Source organism: Mauremys mutica, chromosome 8 (genome assembly GCF_020497125.1).
Source record: "Mauremys mutica isolate MM-2020 ecotype Southern chromosome 8, ASM2049712v1, whole genome shotgun sequence".
Classification (NCBI taxonomy): domain Eukaryota; kingdom Metazoa; phylum Chordata; order Testudines; family Geoemydidae; genus Mauremys; species Mauremys mutica.
In genome coordinates this window covers 4688909-4702432 of record NC_059079.1, presented here as the reverse complement: position 1 = coordinate 4702432, position 13524 = coordinate 4688909, and the positions used below count along the sequence as shown (strand labels likewise).

At 54.0% G+C, this 13524-nt stretch overlaps 1 protein-coding gene across 1 annotated transcript in view; it reads left to right on the top strand.

The window, feature by feature from the left end:
* Positions 1-11793, top strand: part of LOC123375765 (phosphatidylinositol 3-kinase regulatory subunit alpha-like) — a 291825-nt gene extending 280032 nt beyond the window's left edge. Inside the window, exon 9 of the mRNA XM_045027009.1 lies at positions 11744-11793. Coding sequence (XP_044882944.1) covers positions 11744-11793 — 50 coding nt within the window. The remainder of the gene's footprint in view (positions 1-11743) is intronic.
* The last annotated feature ends 1731 nt before the right edge of the window (positions 11794-13524 follow it).

Sequence of the window (13524 nt, the reverse complement as noted above, 5' to 3'; positions counted from 1 at the left end):
GCCCCCTCCATGATGTTCATGTCATTCGGGCTCAGGTCTTTAAAGATATTTAGGCACTAACTCCCATCTGGGCCTCTTAGACCCACTGTGAAAGCTCCGAAGGTGCTGGATGGAGGGCTCAAAATGAGAGAAACCAAGAAACTTGGGAAGACTCTTATTGTTTGGATTTAATCCAGCTCGGAGCCCCGTAGCGCCGGGCACCGTGTCGGGGTTGTTCCCTGCCCTGAAGAGCGTGCGGTACAATGATAAGAATTTGCTTCTCCATCTGGAAGGGACCACACACCGCCCATGACACAAGGTGCTTTTCTGATTGGATTTCTAGCCCACTGGCCTGACCTCTCCCATCCAAAGAGCTTCCCACCGAGTTCCACTCACTCTTCGGAGCTGGGCTCGAAAGACAGTCTGGAATTAAAAACCAGTTCTTGTTATGCCGCAAGCTCTCCGGGGCAGGGGATGACTTTGACCTGGTTGTCCTGCACCCAACGCACTGGGGCTCCAGTCCTGATTAAATACAGAAAAGAACCCGTCCCTGATTGGCAGGGAAAATACAACGGGACCGTTGTAAGTCTCCTGCTGCTTCTTAGTCCTTGCGTGCGCTGAGGTGGACTTACCAGGGAAGCTCTACCAGCCACCCTCCCAGCAGGGACAGCGCAGACCTGCAAGAGAGAGAGCTTTTGGCGGCCTGGCTCCTACCAGCTCCCCGGACGGAATGAGCCCTTTGATGCTGGCATAACGGCCTGGAGTAGGAATTTTGCCAGTATAGAAGTGTCACAAAAAATCACAGCTCTAACCTACACGACTGCGCTAGTGCCGACCTGGCCTCAATCTCCCTGCTGACTCCAGCATCCCAGCCAAAGGGCATGTCCTGGCACAATATATTGATATCTTTCCCCTGGACTGGGGCAGGCACCGCCAGTCTGAATGAGGCGTCCCTCTTGGTCCTTTAGGAAGGGGACGTGGCAGGGGAGACGTGGTACCCTTCGTATCTGAGAGTGCCCGTCAGACCTTCCTTACAGCGGGCGGGGGGGAGGTTAAAGAGATGGTGGTTTAATAATCCAGCCGGGGCTGCCTGGGGATGGAAATGACGGCTTCCTTACCCGCCCGGATTCCTGCTGCCAAAGAGGGTTGTGAGCTAGACACAGGAGGGGACAGAAGGGATCAGCCGGCTGGGTGCTCTTTGCTGACAGCAGTCCTTTGTTAACCCTGGCGTGGGAGAGTTAACCCTGGCGTGGGAGAGTTAACCCCGGCGTGGGAGAGTTAACCCCGGCGTGGGAGAGTTAACCCCGGCGTGGGAGAGTTCTGCTCGGCCCTCGCCGGGGCGCTGGCAGGCAGGGGCTGCAGGCCGTATGCTGGCACCGGCAGGTGGGGGGCTCCTTGTAGCAACAGACCTGCTAACCCCTCGCTGGGGGCGCGGGATGGCGAAGCCTAACGAGGCATCCCTGAGAGTCGTCAGTTCTGCTTCGAAGCTCAAAACGCCCTCTGCGGCTCCCCGGGCCGGAGCGCCCGCCTGCCCTGGATGGGCGCCTGTCACGCAAGCGCGATCCGACGGGCCGGCTGGGAGACCTGCCTGGAGAGCAGAGCTGTGGGCTCTACCCTGCAGCTGCCCTGGCTTGCTCCCCCCACTCGCTCCTGGCAGATGCGCTGGCTGTGTGTGGCCCCTGCTGCCAGGCAAACCCAAGTCCCCTGCGTGTTGCCCTGAGCGCAGGACTCAGCCTGCGTTCCCCCTGGGGGGCATCTGTGCCAGGGAGAGCCTGGAGCAGAGCCTTGGCCCTTGGGCACTGTCCCTGTCTAGGCCGGGCACTGCCCTGGATGCCTGCAGGAGTGAGGGAAGGCAGGGCTGGGGGTCAGGGCACAGGGAGTTGGAGCAGGAGGACTGGGGTCTTGGTTCCACCCTGGGTCTTGCCCCCTTTCGGGCAGCTGGCACCCACCCAAGCAGGGCACGAGGGCTGGACTCCCCTCTGGGACCCTGTCAGAAGGGTCTCAAGGGAGGGGAGTTTCCAATTGCACAGCCAGCCGCCCACGGGCCGGTCAGGGTCTGCCCCTCCGCTGGGCCGGCCCAGGGTGCCGGGCGGGCGGGCATTGTGGCAAGGAAGGGGTGCGTATGGGGTCGTGGCAATGGGGGGCTGGCGTGCGCGGGACGGGGGAGTTGTGCAAAGAGGGGGAACCGGTGGGTGCTGTGGGGGACAGTCGTGGCAATGGACACTTCAGGTACTGCCTCGCCCACCCCTGCTTGTTTCCCTCTGGCTTAAATCTGGGCTCCGGGGGTCCCCTGGCTCACGCCCTGCCCCGCAGTCATGCAGAGAGCCGACAGGTTGGCATTAGCTGGAGGGCTCCCTTGCCAAATCGGATTTGAGATCAAGGAGTGAAGTGTAGCAGTGTTTCAAATCATCGTCTCCCTCCTCCAAGCTCTGCAGCGGGGCCTGTGCGGATTGGGAAGAGAAGGTTTCCCCCCAGGAGGCTGGGAACGACAGGCTCTTAATCCCCGGGCCTGTTAATCGAGGGGCTGTGAGCACGGCGTTTGGCTCGGACACAGGAAAATCACAGCTCGGTGAAAGTTTCCATCGCTTAGAGAAGGCAAATCCTTCCAGTTCTCTAGGATAAAACTCCTCTCGCTGTCACGGTCACTGCTGTCTCCTGACAGAGCCCGTTTGCTGTAATTATTCTGCCTACACTCTATGCTCCATCCTTCCCCCACCGTAAATTATAAATGGCCCTTGGTGCACACGAACACAAAAGCTCTTTTAAGGCCATCATTAGCGGTAATTAGTAGGATCCGTCACTCATCTTCAGCAGTTAACGATGAGCCGAAAGCCACGGGAATCCAGCAGCAGATAAAATAAACACAGTTTCAAACGCTCTGGAAATAACAAATCCTAATTACACAGAGTGGCCCCGAAATAAGGGCTGTCCCGGGGGGCTGCTCTGAGAAGGGAGCGCGAGGCGAGCTGCAAAATGCCCTCGGCTCCGGGAAGCCTTGGTGCTGGAAGGCCGCTGGGTTCGAGCTGATGCCGGGTTGGAATGGGAACCCCGCAGCCGAAGCTCTTCCCCATTTTGGAGGTGGGCATAAGGTCAGGATCTATCCCTGATTCCAGACCTGAATGGCATGAGTGGAACCAAATCTCCGGAGCCCCAGCTCTTGGCAGGTGCCAATTCTGCATGCAAATTTCCCAACTGACTCCTGTGATTGACAGGGCAATTTCCTGCAATGTCCATGGGTGATCGGACTATATCAGGTTGGTGTATCATTGTGGGCCAGGTATTGTATGTCATTCCATGGGGGGAGGGTGACCAGGGCTCCCCCAGGGACTAAGAACAGTGTGGGAGTGATTAGGCAAATTCACTCAGGTGATAACACCTCTGGAGAGGTCCCACCACCTGGCGAGGATCGCCTAGGCTGGTTCATAATGGTTTCTCTGGATACCAGACAAAGAAAGGACTTTTGAATAAATCACCTGAGTTTAAACTGCCTCAGCACCTGCTTTCTGATCCAGCCAACGGACAGGACCTTCTGTCCAAGGAGACCCCAGTCCTTCCTGGGAAGGACTTCGGCCTACTGAGGCCTCATAAGACTGATGGGTGACCCCTGGTGAGCTGTTAGCATGCACGTAGGAGCTTTTGGATGTTTTCTCTGTAATGCTTTTACCTTAAGAATAAATGGGCTTGCTTAGAAAGAGCTGCATGGGAACTCCTAACTGCTGGCACTTACGCTGTTCGTAAGGCTGCAAAGAGAAAGTAAAGGGCAGACACTGGCCTGCTGGGAGCATCCTAATGTAGGCGGGTAGCTGTGCAGCCTGGAATAACCCCAGTCAGGAGGAGACAGACACGGGTCTCTACCCACCAGAGGTGACGTCTGGGTGCCAGGAGCCTTGGAGGAGGGGCCTTGGGTGCACTACACAGGGGAAATACAGGGGCCTGAGCTGAGCCCTGCCGCTTGGGGCCTGGTGTTAGTATCAACCCGAAACGAAGCCAAATGCTGTCGCTCCTGTGACGTTTCCCTGAGGGAGTTGGGGGGTTCACCCAAACTGAACCTCGCGCATATGCAGCTGTGGAGCCAAAAGAAGGTTCTTGTGGCCTCTGCTAACCCAGCTGCCAAGTCTGTGGGCCGGATCCTCATAGCTCCAGGGAAGCCGACAGAACGATGTCATCTGTCATCCGGCCCTTCCTTTTGCCCCCTCGGCCATCGCAGCGGGGCTGCGGACAGGGCCGGCCTTACCCTGAGGTGAACTGAGGCAGCCGCCTCAGGTGCCAAACAGTGGAGGGGGGGCGCCACTAGGACCCAGAGTGTAAAAAATAGTGTCTGTTGCTGGTGCATATGTATTCTCTCTGCTCTAGATGCACAGCGATGGGGGAGGGCTGGGCTGGAGGAAGGAGGACACAAGAGACGTAACAGGCAGGCCGGTGAAAAGGTGAGAGGGAATAACAGAAAGCAGCAGGAGCTGCAGGGAGAGAGAGGAGGAGGAGCCTCTTATGTACCTCTCTGGACTGATTCACACCAGCTTCTCAGGGAGCTTCCTGTTTCCTGCTGCTTCCCTGAACCCACTTGAGGAGAACAGGCAGTCAACTGAAGTAGTGGGAGCCAGTGAGGCCCTTAAGACGCATACTTCTAACACTTCCTGTAACAGCTGCCAGTGAAGATCGCAGCTTCTCCAAGCTGAAGTTAATAAAAACACATCTACGCTCCACAATGACACAGGAGAGGCTGGTCGGCCTTGCAACCATCTCAACAGAGCATGAGCTGGCCCAGACTGTGGACCTTCAGGAAGCAGTTCAGATCTTGGCAACCAAGAAGGCCCGGAAAGCACCACTTTGGTTGTTCAAACAGATAAAAATGCCAGTGTTTACTATGCAGACAAGAAAAGTTACATGTGCTGTTCAGGCGTTTGAAAGTTAAGCGTTTCTTAACGTTTTGGAACAAGGCATTTTAAGTTGTTAGTTCTCCTTTATTGGTAGGTAGCAGAGCAGGACCATGAGAGGAGTAGAACAGGAAGAAGGCAGAATTGAGACCTTTCAAAGTTTTGGCCCGAGTGAGGGGGCATGGGGGCGTCATTTGAGCTCCCCGCCTCAGGTGTGAAAATGTTGTGGGCTGGCCCTGGCTGCGGAGGAGTGAAACCAAGGGAAGTGGGACTCCAGCCTCCTGGGTGCTTTTCCCACCGCTGCTGTCGGCGCTCGGTAAGACCTCAGACAATTCAGCTCTGCTCTCTGTTTCCCCGTGGGATCCATCACAGCAATGCTCAGCCACCTTTCAGAAAGGGCTGTGACTGCAATGCTCCAGGGAGCGGCTCTGTACTCGCCAAAATACTAGAAATAATTCAGAGCCCAGGATAGACCGAGAAACAAATCGATCGACTCAAACCTGCCCAAAGTTAGGATGAATCACTTCTGTTACTGTAGCAACTGAGGCGTCCATGGAGATCAGGTCCCATTGTGCCAGGTGCTGTACGCAAGTACGTATCAAGAGACAGCCCCTGACCTAGACAGTTTACAGTCTAACGAGAAGAGAATCAGGTACAGAGAGAAGTGACTCGTCTCAGGTCACCCAGCATGGCAGTGCCGGAGGTGGGACCATAGAACCCAGCCCAAGCACCATCCATGGGACGACAGCATCTCTTATGACCACGCAGCAACATACTTGTTTCTAAGACAGGAGGAAGGCAGAGAACGAAAGGATTCATGTCAGCAATGGGCTTGTGGGGCCTGGGATCAGCCCAGCGGGATGAGGATGAGCCTGGGTCTATCAGGAGGGGTGGTGATTGTATCGCTATTTGCTATTTGTATTGTGGCACCGAGAAGCCCCCGTCATGGGGCAGGAGTGTGCTAGGAGCTGTACGAACACCTTAGTGGCATGTTTCCATACTACAAAGGGGTTGGGGGAAGAAACAGTGCTGACCCCAGCTGGTTGTGCTGTACTGGACATGGGGGAAGGGCCCTGCTGGACTCCCCTGGTGGGGGGAGGAGACCCAAGTCTGGCCCAGAGCCATGGTTGTGGATTTCCACTGCGAGCCAAATTCAAAGGGGGAGTAAATAGCACATCAGTGCAGCGCAACAGTGAGTTGGTGCCAGCGGACTGGAGTGGTGTAATTTGGGCCTTGTCTACACACAAGCCTGGCCCCATCTAGCGAAATGATGCAAACACATGTGGATGCTCTGATTGCGGATTATGTCTACATGGGGAAAGTTGCCGGCAAGCTATCAGGGTATAGTTACACTGCTGTAGTTGCACCGGTACAACTCCCTGTGTGGGCCCTCTTGTTCCAGACGTAGCTAAGCTGAAAAAGGCCATTGTTATTCCAAATAAGAGTGTCCACATGGGAAGTTCTGTCAGTATAAGTATGACTGGGTCCTGGTTTACTAATGCTGGTAAATTTCCCCTTGCAGACTAGCTCTAAGAAGGGCTGATTCTGGTTTACCTGAAACCTGTTCCTGATCAACTGAATGAAGTGCGTCGATGTGGCCTTCTGCACTGGTTTAACTACATCCGTTTTAAATGGTCCCGTCAGTAAACCAGTGCAGCCCTGCGTGTAGATGGACCCTGTCCCAGCGCCTGGCACTTCTACTGCCTCCTGAGCTATGCCAGTAGATCTGACCCTGGCTCGTGCTTTCGGGCGCTCGCCGATCTTCTGGGATCCTTCTCCCAAGTTCATCCCTTCCCGAGGCCAGGTGTGCAAAAGCCAGCCATCCCACGTGGGGCTGTGTCTCTGTAGCAGGGTTGTACGCTCTGCATTTAAATGTCTGTCCTTAACGAAGGCGCTCGGGGATCCCGCAGCGTGAGCAGTGACACACCTCCCCCATGTCCTGCCTCCAGCCATGCTGTAATGAACGCTCTGGGGATCCGGGGGTGGGAGGCGCTCGGCCCTCGGAATGCTCCCGCCACTTACGTAGCAAATTAATCCAATGTGCTCCTTGTAAAGGGACGTCCCCACACCTTCCGGGCGGATAATGGGGTCTGCAGCAAGCAGGGCGATGGGAGGCTGCGGGGTTTCGTTCCAAGGGCAAGGTGATGCCAGTGAATGCAACCTTAGGGGCATAGGATTCGCTGCGCTGCGTCCAGGTGCGAGCCCTTCAGTTCCGGTCTCCCCGCCAGCAATGAGCATTCACATGGGGGCAAATCTCTCTCCCTAGCCAATAGTATGACATCGCGCGTGGAGGAATTGGTTGCATCCAACCCTCTGTGCTGATTGCATACATGCTGAACGGGAGAGCTGAGTCTCCGGAGCTTAAGACTAGAAGATTGGCCATACAAGGTCAGACCAAAGGTCCATCTAGCCCAGTATCCTGTCTTCCACCAGTGGCCAATGCCGAGTGCTTCCAAGGGAATGAACAGATCCGGGAATCATCAAGTGATCCATCCCCTGTCGCCCATTCCCAGCTTCTGGCAACCAGAGGCTAGGGACACCATCCCTGCCCATCCTGGCTAATAACCATTGATGGACCATTGCTAATAGCCACTGCTCCATGAACTCACTTAGTTCTTTTTTTAATCCAGTTATGCCTTTGGCCTTCACAGCATCCCGGCAATGAGTTCCACAGGTTGACTGTGCGTTGTGCGAAGAAGTATTTCCTTTTGTTTGTTTTAAACCTGCTGCCTATGAATTTCATCGGTTGACCCCTGGTTCTTGTGTTATGTGAAGGGGTAAATAACACCTTATTCACTTTCTCCGCAGTAGTCAAGCTTAGCATGGGCAGCTGAAGTTATTGGTAATAACATTATCCAGCCCTTTAAAGCAAATTCAGCCACACCATTTGACTTGGAGACGGTCCTGCAGCCAGGAATTCCATAGGTTAACATTCATGTAGGCATGAATCCCAAGTACCCTTGCTAGATGGAGCCCAGGGAGGACTGCCACATGGAAAGAAGGATGGTATTAGCCTTCTGGCTTATCAGAAGCACCCGCTTTCTTATGGCACTGTTTATGCTCTGGTTCCACCACAAATCATTGGAATTATTATAGAAATCCCTGCGTGGAGTCCCTGGCTTGTGCTACATATAAGGTCAGGCTCTTCTGGCCTTCCAGGCTATGAATCACCCATGCATCTCTTCTTCCGGAGGCAGGGGGCCGAGTAGGAGTTCCTGAGATCGAATTGTTGTTTATTCATATCGTTGAGGAAGGAAGTTGGAATGATTCAGACCATCCAACTATGCGCAGCACTAGCTGTACAGTAATGGATTCCTAGCATCATTCCCTCATATTCCCTGCCCCGTTCCCTCTGTCTCTTTGTGACACCTCCTTGTGTATTGTCGTAGACAGAGTGTAAACTCACTGAGACAGGGGCTGTCTCTTACCACGCGTCTTGCAGGGCCCAGCACGGTGGGGCCCTGATTATTTGCGGGAGCGACTGTAATCCATGTAGCTAATATCACAGAGCCTTATGGCTAGTAATCTAAGGACGGTGCCACTTGGGTGTTGGCTGTATGGGAACCTCCATGTAATGGTGGGGGTCTGGGGCGGATCCTTTGGGGGCAGGCTTGGCTTGGCTTGACCAGAGTCCTGTGGGCTCCAGATCTCTGCCCAGGATTTTGGAACAACCAAAGAAGAGGCTTCCTCTGGAGAATCCATCCCAGATTTTGCACAGAGCCTAGGGCAAGCTGGGGCTGCCGGACTTGGGGGTTTTAGGCAGTGCCCTGCGGCTGGGGCAGTACAGCAATGTTGTGTCTCAGTGCTGTGGTTTGAGGAGCTCTCAGTAACCCAGGACCCAGCTCCACCCTGCAGAGCTTCCCGGGCGAGGCGTGTGCAGTGGAAGTATGTCATTCAGTTAGGGGACCTGGAAAGCTCCCCATCATCGTCAGAGCAGGAGCCAGTTAATGGGGTTTTGCAGGAGCCTTTTTCCAGTGGCTGCAAGGGAGAGGATTAAAAAACACACTCCAGCGAACAGGTCCCTGGTGCGGACGTGTAAGTCCAGCTCCCCCCAGCGCTTCCCACACCTCAGAGACAGGGCCGCCCGGGTGGGGCAATTTGCCCCGGGCCCCAGAGGGGCCCCGCGAGCCCAGGCCCGGCGGCGCTCCGGGGCTTCGGCAGCATTTCAGCGGCGGGGGGGCCCTTCAGTGCTGCTGAAGACGCGGAGCGACTGAAGGGCCCCCCGCCACCGAAATGCCACCGAAGACCCGGAGCGCCGCCGGGTGAGTACAAGCACCGCAGCTCCCCCGCTTTGCCCCAGGCCCCCCGAATCCTCTGGGCGGCCCTGCTCAGAGATGCCCAGCCCCAGCCCCGCTGGCGGGAACAGCTGGCTGAGGAAGGACAGGCTAGCACCGGTTGCTGTGTAGGGCAGAGAGGGTGAAACCTTCCAGATGTTTGCACCTGTCTTCAGCTCCGCACGGTGGGGGAGGTTTGCAAAGGCTGAAGTTGCAGAAGTGCTCCAGCGGCGAGTGCCAGCCCCCCGGGGACACGAGCTCGCCAGTGATTTCATTTGTGGCATTTGGGAGCTAGGCCAGCGTTTATCTGGATGCATGGATGGGAACCTCTGGCCCTGATTCTCTCCTCACCTAACTCCACTGATGCCAGTGGGAGCGGACAGTGCGGCTTTCCAACCAATCTATAGAGCTATGATCGGAGGGGTGGCGGGGGGGGATTGTCCCAGTTACACAGAGGAACCTAGTCAGGAGAGCAAGGTTCTAGTTCAGGCTCTCTCAGTAACTTTGGGAAATCTGGGCCTCCCTGTGCCTCAGTTTCCCAATTTGTAAGTGGGGAGGATGAGCCTTCCCTCCCCTACTGGGGGTGTTGTGTTGCTCCATTCATTTACATTGCTAAAGCTCATCAAATGGGAGGTGCTCTAACCGTATGGCCTGTAATATCTGAAAAAGATGTGGGGGTCATGGCAGATAATCTTAGACTCATAGGGTTAGAAGGGACCACAAGGGTCATCGAGTCTAACCCCCTGCCAAGATGCAGGATTTGTTGTGTCTAAACCATCCATCAGCTGAACGTGATCTGACACTGTGACTAGACGACCTCCTGAGGTCCCTTCCAACCCTGATATTCTGTTCTCTGAAAAGAGCTAATGAGATCCTGGGCTGCATAAACAGAGGAATCTCCAGTAGGAGCAGAGAGGTTATTTTACCTCTGTATTTGGCACCAGTGAGATCACTGCTGGAATCTTGTGTCCAGTTCTGGTGCCCATCATTCAAGAAGGATGTTGAAAAACTGGAGAGGGTTCAGAGAAGATCCAGGAGAATGATCAAAGGATTAGAAAACCTGCCTTCTAGTGCTAAATTGAAGGAGCTCAATCTATTTAGCTTAACAAAGAGAAAGCTAAAAGGTGACATGATTACAGGCTGCAAGTACTTACGGGGGAACAAACATTTCATAAGAGGCTCTTTAATCTCACAGCGAAAGATCTGACACACTCCAGTGGCTGGAAGTTGAAGCTAGACAAATTCAGACTGGAGAGCAGGTCTATATTGTTAACTGTGAGAGTAATTAGCCATTGAAACAATTGACTAAGGGTCGTGGTGGATTCTCCATCACTGACAATTTTTTCAACCAAGATTGGATGTTTCTCTGATAGATCTGCTCTAGGGGTTATTTGGGGGGAAGTCTCTGGTCTGTGTTATACAGGGGGTCAGACCAGATGATCACAAGGGCCCATTATGGCCCATATGAAGCTATGAATATACAGTACAAAGGCTTGTTGTGTGTTCTGCTTGCATCCATGTCAGCATGCGTGCGTGGCTCTGTGGATATGTGCATGCCTGCTGGAATAACTCACACACACACACACTTCGTAAAGGCTTGGCAGTTATTTTATTTCCTCAGCCTAAAATAAACTCCAGTTCAATCACAGGATGCAGTCAGGCCCGGCAGGTGGGATATGGCTCTGCTTTCCACAGGTCATCCCCTGCTCCAGTACAAGTTAGCTGTGCCTCCATGGAAGGACTCTGGGTTGTACTGAATCCACTGGCATTTCGGCTTCTAAATGAGATTGCTGAGATTTCTGGCACGCTTGTTCCTCAAAAAAAAGCTACACTTATCCGACAGCTAACAAATGACTGACTTTCTAGAGCAGCTTCCAGCTGAAGATCTTGAAGCATATAAGACTCCTGTCTCCCTTGTGAGGTGGGTAGTTATTTTCCTTGTTGCAGCCATGGGGAAACTAAGGCGCACAGAGGTTCAGTCACTTTCTCAAGGTCACACAGTACATCCGTGGCAGAGCCAGGCTAGAACCTAGATGTCACAACTCCCGGTGCCACGTCTTATAGACAAGAGTGTCCCAGAGGTCTGTTGATCATCTCGCTTTCCTCCGATCTCAGCTGACCATGTCCCCGGAAAGGGACCCAATGGTCTTTACACCACTTCACATCCTGTTTAGACCAGAGGTGCTGATTGCAGTCTCCACTGAACTGGCTAGTTGTGTGATGCTAACTTCCTTCCTCGTTTCCAGCCGCTGAATCGCATGAAAAGGAGCTAAGAACATGAAAAGGAGTTAGAACCTTGCTAACGTTACTTTTCTATGGCAGCAATTGCCACGCCCTGTGGTCACGAATAAGCGTGGTCCATGCAATCACGGATGGGAGCAAAAAGAGGGCCTGTGCGATCGCGAATACAAGGCTACCTCTCTATTGAAATGTGGGCCATGTGAGGACCCCTTGATTGGAGGTCTGGTGGGTGCTGACAACAGATGTGGGGTGAGGTCTGTTTATTGGCAGGGAAGCCGATCGCTTTGGGCTTTGCTGATGGTGGGTGTGTCACATGGTGACTATTGCAGGCAGAAATATAATCTGGGTCTTTGTCCTCCTTTCCTTTTGTCCCAGCTCACGTGCACAAGCTGATGGGCCAGAGAAATCAGCACCAGCGGCTGTAGGTGCCACGGGGATGGGAAGAAACAAACAGAGCCGGTATTGTCCTCAGCCTTTCCATTTCTGCCCCTGGTTTTTAAACACAGACCAGGGCGGGGGGGTTGCAGACGGGAACCAGCTCTTTGCATGTTCCCTGCCCTGCCCGCGTTACGGCGCATGCAAAGCCACAGCGGCATAAAGCAGGCCTCCTTGTTTCCAGGCAATTCCTCCAGGGAACAAACATAGCAAGGACCAAGGAGGGCTCTGGCCACTCACTGACTCCACCCGAAACGAGAGAGGGAGAATCCCCAGGTGAGACATGTCCCCAGAGGGGGGCAGATTTGCAGCCCCTGCAGCGGGTTGGTCTCCCTAACGCTCATACGTTTCAGACCTTTCTTCAGCCCCCGCCCCACCCCCCGACCCCCCGGGCCTGTTCACGGCTGAAGGGCTGCGGCTCCTGTGCCGTGCTGTGGCGATGAATTCGTTCCTCTCCATTGTGGGCCTGCTTCCCAGCTAGGACTTTGTGATTGTGGACTCTCAGCTTCCACTGAAGTGATGGGGCCAGATCTGCTGCAGGTGTAAATCCCGAGAGATCCAGGGATTTCAGTGGCTCTGTGCCAATGTACGCCAGCTGAAGATCTGACTCATTGTCTTGGATGGGCACCTGGCACCTTTCAGGGCAGGCTATCCTGAAAGAATGATTCACAAGGGCACCTTGCCTGAGGAACTGACCCTCTTTTCCTGCCTATGCAATATCCATGCACAGACCACGATTTCCTCAGTTATTTGCTGGTTGGTTAGATAAGTCACATGGTATTGTTCTGTTATCGGATTGGATGCACATGCAAATGTAACGTACCTGTAAATTGTTGCATTCCCTGCTAGTGGCTGGTCCCCAGAGAGGATAACAGTGTACTACTGCTAAAAAGTAACAGAGTTACTCCCTTAGGTCATGTAATAGAGTGCTGTGCTGTGTTATGGAATATCCTGTGTTCAAACCTCCCATGGGACAAAAGCACTCCTGGTGGGGAATATTCACATATGTGAATCTGAACTTTGGTTGCCAAGAATACCCGCCCCTGGGGATTTCCCCAAATATTTGCGCCTGTAAAGCCAATCCCAGGACCATTCATGGGCAGCAAGCGTAAAAGGGGTGTGAGCACAGCCAGAGCGAATCCAGGCAAGCAGCCACAGAACACGTAGATGAAGCTGGCTGGGTAGAGAGACAGAGATTGGAGTGGGTAGCCAGGCCGGCGCTGTAGCTGTACACGCAGTGTTCATTTTATTAACGCCTCTGAAAGGACCCCCCTCCCCCAGGTTGATTGCTGTAAGGTCTTGTACAAGAGTGGCTCCAATACTATCTGAGCAACAAAGCTCCTTCAGCCACTTCCCCTCGCTACAGAGCTCATAGAGACAGCATAACGGCCTAGGCCGGATCCCAGACCACCTCACAGCCTGGCTTTTTATCACCCGTCTTTCCAGTTGTCTCCACTTAACTCCCCCACCCCTCCTTCCTGGACTCCCTTGTCTTGTCTCACAGCCACAGTCGCTCTGCTTTGAAATGTGGCCATCTGAAGATCCGAGGTGGCGTTGGACCCAAGGCCTCCCAGCCTTGAAGCCACGGCCCAGGAACATGTACACGCAGCCAACGGGGTCGGGAAGGCGGTATATGGGGAATAGATGCTCACACCAGCTCAAATTAAACATTCACATTTGTTGATGAGAAACAAGAGCCGTTCCGTGTGGGAGAGCGTGAT